The 6,304-nt window shown below is 38.4% G+C and overlaps 1 protein-coding gene across 1 annotated transcript in view; it reads right to left on the bottom strand.

The window, feature by feature from the left end:
• SLC25A16 (solute carrier family 25 (mitochondrial carrier), member 16) overlaps nucleotides 1-6,304 on the bottom strand; it is a 17,689-nt gene that overhangs the window by 10,763 nt on the left and 622 nt on the right. The window contains exons 2-4 of the mRNA XM_009325990.1: nucleotides 5,268-5,360; nucleotides 2,861-2,994; nucleotides 1,094-1,157 (exon numbers count right to left, since the gene is read on the bottom strand). Of these exons, the coding sequence (XP_009324265.1) occupies nucleotides 1,094-1,157; nucleotides 2,861-2,994; nucleotides 5,268-5,360 (291 nt within the window). The remainder of the gene's footprint in view (nucleotides 1-1,093; nucleotides 1,158-2,860; nucleotides 2,995-5,267; nucleotides 5,361-6,304) is intronic.

Raw genomic sequence — 6,304 nt, 5'->3', positions numbered from 1 at the left:
AAAACATAAATAGTGGGCTTGGGGGGGGGGGGGTGTGTGGAATTAAAGTGTTCTTTAGTTCTTTAGTACAGTTAAAGCCGGGGGAGGGGGGGAATAAAGAAAAAAAGGAAAAAAAAAAAATCTATGTATTTCTTCCACTTCTTTCAGTGAGAAAGCCAGCCAAGTTCTGGAACATATTTTGCCAAATGAGTTTTGCTAGTTTTTAGGATCTTTGAATTGTTTCATTTCATTCTGTTTCCTTTTGCTCTGATGGCATGCAGAGCCAAAATATTTTCATGAGGTCTTCCTAGTTTAACTAAAGGTAGTATTAACAAACCCCAGGATTTTTATTCCAAAAGAAGCTAAATAGTAATACCCACGTCATAACTATTTAAGGACTGTCCCTAGACAGTATTAAGCCTGTTTTACAAAGTAAAAGCACATGAAGAACCACCTCGATTAAAAATCAGTCTACTATTACTTACCTTTCCCTGTTTTTTCTTAGCTACTTTTGGTTGAATGACTAGCAAGAGGAAAATAGAAATGTATAATCATACTATATACCGGCAGTTTACAAATGGGTTTTTCTACTGCTATTGCACTAATTGATAAATGGTGTTCTTAACGTTCACACATATGAACTAAGGAGTACCATGACAATTCTGCATTGGATGTTGAAAAGTATAGACATTTCTGGCAAATCCAAAGAATCCACCCATTTAAGGAGCTGCGTTTCTCTCTATTTCTCTGGGCTTATATTCAACCTAGTAGCAATGGCAGACAGGCTGATGAGCCAATTCTACTAAAACCTGCATCTTTATACTTCATCTTGATGACACTGGATTTTTCTTTTTTTTTTAAAAGCCACAATAAACACTATAAAAACTGTGCCTTACAACACAGCACAGAATTCAGTGCTTGAACAAATATATTTTAAATACTCTTAGACAAACAGTTTTCAATTAGGCAACTATTAGTTACATTAACCATTTACTAGTATTTTTGCTTAAACAAATTTGCAACGGTTTGACCTGAAAACACATCAAATCGTCCTCCAAACAAATATTAACTTTTCAGCAAAAGGGATGTCTGAAATCCAAGTACAAAACTATACCTGCCATGGATCCAGCCATTAATCGATGCACAGGCCCTGAAATCCCAAGTTGCTTCTTTATTACCTATAAAATACGGAACATTTACAATAGTTGTATATCAGAAAATACAGGGAAGTACATCACACAGTTTATTAGTACATTAATGCAAACTCTGTAGCTGTTTCTGAGAAGTTTACAACACTACAAATTCAAACCAGATCACTTAATTACTGTTAAAGGAATTTTCTGAACATTGCTGCCATTACCAATTTCTTATTAAAACCGTTAAAGTGCTAAAATTCTACTAACAAGACAGAACAATTAGTTGAAAGGATTTGTACTGTTTACTTCAGAAACTAGATTAATTGTTTATTTAGTTACCTTTAATGTGTGTCAAACAAGGCAAACTGAATACTATCCTTGTTGCATGATAGGGAGCAAAGGACACTGAGCAAAGTTGAAAAGTGACACATTTGAGAAGAGTAAATTTTTCTTCCATGCACAGCATGTGAAACACACTCCTATAAAGATATTTCTAACTGGATTAAAAAAAAAAAAAAGAAAGAAAAAAAAAGGAGAAGAGACAAATCGGACAAGCATTTGAGAGCAAGAACTTCCTAAGTTACATTACGTCCTGGAAGGAAGTTAGAAATTAGTTTCCAGGCTTTTATCAAATAACTGAGACTATTTAAGAAGCAGTTTCTGCTATAAAGAAGATCATTTCATATCTTCCTTCTTGAAGAATTGTGGGTTTTTTCCTTTTACACATTCCTGCAAAACATTTTGAATGTTTGTTGTCAATTAATAGATAAAAGAAACTGCTATGATGCTAAGTCATTTCTTGAAATTTGCAGATTCATAAATCATTTCATAATAAAGCACAGCATGCAGTCTTTTATTCAACATAACATAAAACAAGCATAAATCAACAGCATTTATGATTACACCACAAAAAAAAGAACATATGAACCTCATTATGGTTACTTCTTTGTATCAACCTTCTGAAGTTTGCACTTTAGGGAAGGGAATCACAATTTCTATCTCTCTGTCTTCAGTAAAGATCATGCAATTTACTTCACTGGGTACTAAATCTGACCTCTCAAACAATGAATTCCTCATCGCTAACAGTAAAATGGTATTTTTCACCACATATAAGCAATGTTTAAAAACATGTTCATGCTAACACCTGACCTCCAAGAGATGTTGCAGGGATTTATTACGCATTTATTATGAAAGAGTAAATGCATAAGAGCAGAAAGGAATCCACAAATCTTGTGGGACCCCAAAATAAGCATTTTCTCTTCCAGGTCATTTTTATCTAGAGCCTGACATAGTCATTAGTCGGGTCAAATATAACAGTCATATCCAGACAGACTTTGAAGTTTAAGTTATTCCATCCATCAAGTACTAAGAATCCCAACACAATTTAATAAAAAGATTCCATTTTACATTTTGTTCCTACATTATTCACAAAGGGCTACATTATAGCAATACAAATAGCAGACTTTAGATTACCTTTTTCTTCATAAAAAAAAGTATTATTCTCAACAATAAGAAGGTACAAAAATCGGTGGGAATTTTTTTTTCCTTAAGCAACACTGCAAAAAATGTCACTGTTGCCCTGACATTTTTAATGGGTAGATTCAGATAAAATTAAGCAACCTGAGAAAAGACATGCAGCTAATTAATAAGACACAAATTTTTCAGTGTTAGTTTCGATCACTTAAAGAATCCGTATTCATTGTAGGCAGAAAAAAAGAAAAAGAAAACAAAATAAATTCAACTACCTTTTTATATTGGTCAAATGCCATAAATTGAATTGCGCCATATGGAAAGATTCTAATCATCATTGCCCCATTTCCTTTATACAGCCCAAGGTAACCTTCCTTTTTGGGGACAGCACACAATGTAGAAAACACTCCTGCCAGCAATACAAAAAGAGGTATTTAACAATTACACAGGGGGGAGGGAAAAAAAAAAAAAATCACACAAATGTTACTGACAATCAGAAGTATGCATAGAACTAAGGCCGGATCATGTTGCTCATGTAACCATGGAGAGTGGAAAATCCACTTTCAATGTCCAAACATTGCCAGAAGGAGGAGGTTTAAGGTTAAGTTTTATCAGCTTTCTAACCTCCCAGACTCAGTGGACCTTTTTCTGCATTCATGCGTTCAGGCCCCATGACTTGCCTGGGCTGCAAGCAATCCTATCGCAGATGATACTGTCCACCCAGAGAAGCTAATACTAGCAACAGAAGGAAGGAAACTGGTTGACTTGCAATTCAGTCAATTCAAAATAAATAAATAAATACTTAAAAATCTAAAACCATGGGAAAACAATCTAATAATGCTACATGCTAAGTTACAGATTAAATGCCCTCACTGAGGAAATGAAGTAAACAAGTTTAAGACTCATTACTTAAAACTTAAACATCTCACACTTCCTGTCCCAGAGTTGTTGCAACAAGAAGCAATCCTATTCCCTTTTAATAGGTGGGAAATAATGCAAGATCACACAAAATTTGGGCAAAACCTACAGTTTTATTACAAACATATTATTAGTTACGCACAATTGCTATCAAACTGACTTTTTAATTTTTTTTTGTGAAGGAATAAACTAACAGTTAAACAGTTTTCATTCATATGCAACTACTTAATAATATAAAAGAGCTGAACATGAAAAAAGGCTTACACATTTATTCTACTTTCAGGCAGAAAAAAGGAGTAGTTGACAAACTTTCATTTGAAGTTTAAATAAAGTATTAATTAGTTTCTGGGGTTCTAAGAATACAATATTAAATGTATTGTCACGCTTATTACACACCTCTGAAAATACTTATGCCGTGATTAGAATTTCTCTCTACCCTGCAATGATGAGTTATTGTTCTTATTTCTTAAAACATACGCTCTGAGATACATGTGGCACGAACTCCACAAAGCAAGGGCAGTAAAAACATTTAGTGAAGACTTCAATGAACTAATCCATCGTGTCTCTGCACCTACAGGTATCCCATCCACATAATTTTCCTTTTTGCCTACATGTAACAAGGACATGCATTCAAGTCAGACACATTTCTAATAACCGGCATCATATATTCTTCCCTATTTAGGGTGTTAGATAAGATTTTACTTGCCAGTTATGGCACAGTACAACGCAAACAGACAATAAGGATTTAAAATAATCGGTCAAACCAGTTATTTCAGCCTTTGATTCTAGACTGCAGATTTGAGTGCATACTTATGTGACTGTGTTACCAAAATGCCACATTACTTGTGTTTCCCTTTTTGGTACAGCGAAGTGAATCTATAGCCCTTGAACTTTGTTTCAAGATGTATTTTTCCAGCCTTTAAAAAAAAATTATCTTTAGCTTCTAAGTTAAAAATTCCAAAGTTTCATTACATGCAAACTTAACCAACTCAAAATTATTGGGTTTTTTTCTTGACAAGTGTAACACACTTGCATTTCGGAACGTAAGTTATGACATATTTCAAGAACATATGACATAAAATACCTCAAATACTATGCACAAGAGGGCACGGTTACAGCTCCACAGAGAACAGTTCTGAACATGCTGACAACTGTGAGTTTATTCTCCCATCATGATGCAACACAGATGCCGAATATGGATCACCTGCACCTTACGCCAAGCACAAATCCACTTCCATCTTCAATTCTTATCAGCCACACTGCTGTCTGCGAGCGGAAGCGCACGTGAGTCTTGCAGGATTCAGCGGTCACTGTCTTGTGACCGCCAGCCCCCGTGAGGGCTACCAAGCTCTGAAAAGCACCAATTCTCACAGCCCCCGGAAACCAGCAATCACTGTAGGAGACTGCAGCAGTTAGCAGCGGTGACGGTTTTCACATAAACGATCCAAGCTTCGAACCTGTGATTACCAATCTCCTGCTGGATTCAGTAAGAGGAAGATCAAGCCTAGCTCTTGCGTGCCTTATTGAGGATTATTCCAACACCTCATCTCCAACACATCTACCGATACCGCAACTTACTCGCACAGGGCTTTGTTTTTCTTTTTAAACGCTAACAAAACACGGCACAGAGACTGACCAGACAGATACAACCTTCTGTCTGATTAGCGCCTTTTTGTATCAGCCACATCGTTGAATAAATCGACATACCCAAACCATACACATTGCATTTAAAACCAAACATTATACACACAGCAGCCATCTTACCTAGATGTTTGTAATGGTGGTTATGAGCTTGCAGCAAAATCTTTACTCGATCCAGTGGTGCAGTAGTTGTTTTGGCACAACATCCTGCAACACCTTTCCAAGAGGGGAAAAAGAAAGGTGACGGGATGCAAAACTTCTTTACATCAGCAGATAAATAAGGGATTTTTCTAATGTATTTTTAAATGGAATAGGGGAGGAGAAACTCAGGAACTGGAAAAAGCCCCAATGACAAGTAAACGGCCTCTATTAGAAGTATGTTACAAAACCCTTAAAGCCTTAATGAAATGTATAAGCTACTTTCCCTGATTACAAAAACCCAGGCCACCCTCTCTCTCAGCTGCTGAAGTCACAGCAGAAGCTTTCAGAGAAAGTTACTCAAGAGTTTTCCACCCTGCTTCCTCCTTTCCTTCTGCGGAAACAGACGTAGCTGCTCTCCCCAGAGGAGTGGGCTACGCATCCGCCGTGTACCCTGTGCTACTTCAGAGTGAGATCCAACAGCGAGTGCAGCCTGACGTGAAAACTAAACCAACGAAACATCTTCCTGCCCCCTTGCAAACCAGACAGCTGGGACAACACCCTGCGAGAAGAATAAATAGGCTTTTTCCCCAAGAGGTTAATAACATGGGGTTGTGTTTGCTAGGCTGCCCCCCTTCACACCACCTTCATCTTCACAATAGCCGCCGCAACTCTTTCGGACACGGATAACCCCCCTTCCCCAAGTACCCTAACGAGGGTTTGGGCTCTTTGCACATTCACTGGCGCCTACGCGGGGCTCTTCGCTGGTTCTGACACACGTGCGAGTCACCTGCGTTAGCACATCAGCGGAATAAAGGGGGGAAAAAGGAAAAGAGAGCCCCCTGCTTCCCCGGGTGACGATACCCTCAGCGGCAGTTTTGGCGGGGATATTGACGCGGAAGTGACCTCCACCTGCCCGGCCCGGCCGCCGGGAGGGCGCCTCGCACGAGCCCGTCCCGGCTCGGCTCCCCTGCTCTCCCCCGGCAAAGCCCAGCCCCCCACCCCCGGCAGCCCGCGGGAGG

This window comes from Pygoscelis adeliae, unplaced genomic scaffold, assembly GCF_000699105.1.
Source record: "Pygoscelis adeliae isolate BGI_AS28 unplaced genomic scaffold, ASM69910v1 Scaffold4, whole genome shotgun sequence".
Classification (NCBI taxonomy): domain Eukaryota; kingdom Metazoa; phylum Chordata; class Aves; order Sphenisciformes; family Spheniscidae; genus Pygoscelis; species Pygoscelis adeliae.
The sequence above is the reverse complement of the archived record's forward strand: the minus strand, read 5'-3'. Positions and strand labels throughout refer to the sequence as shown.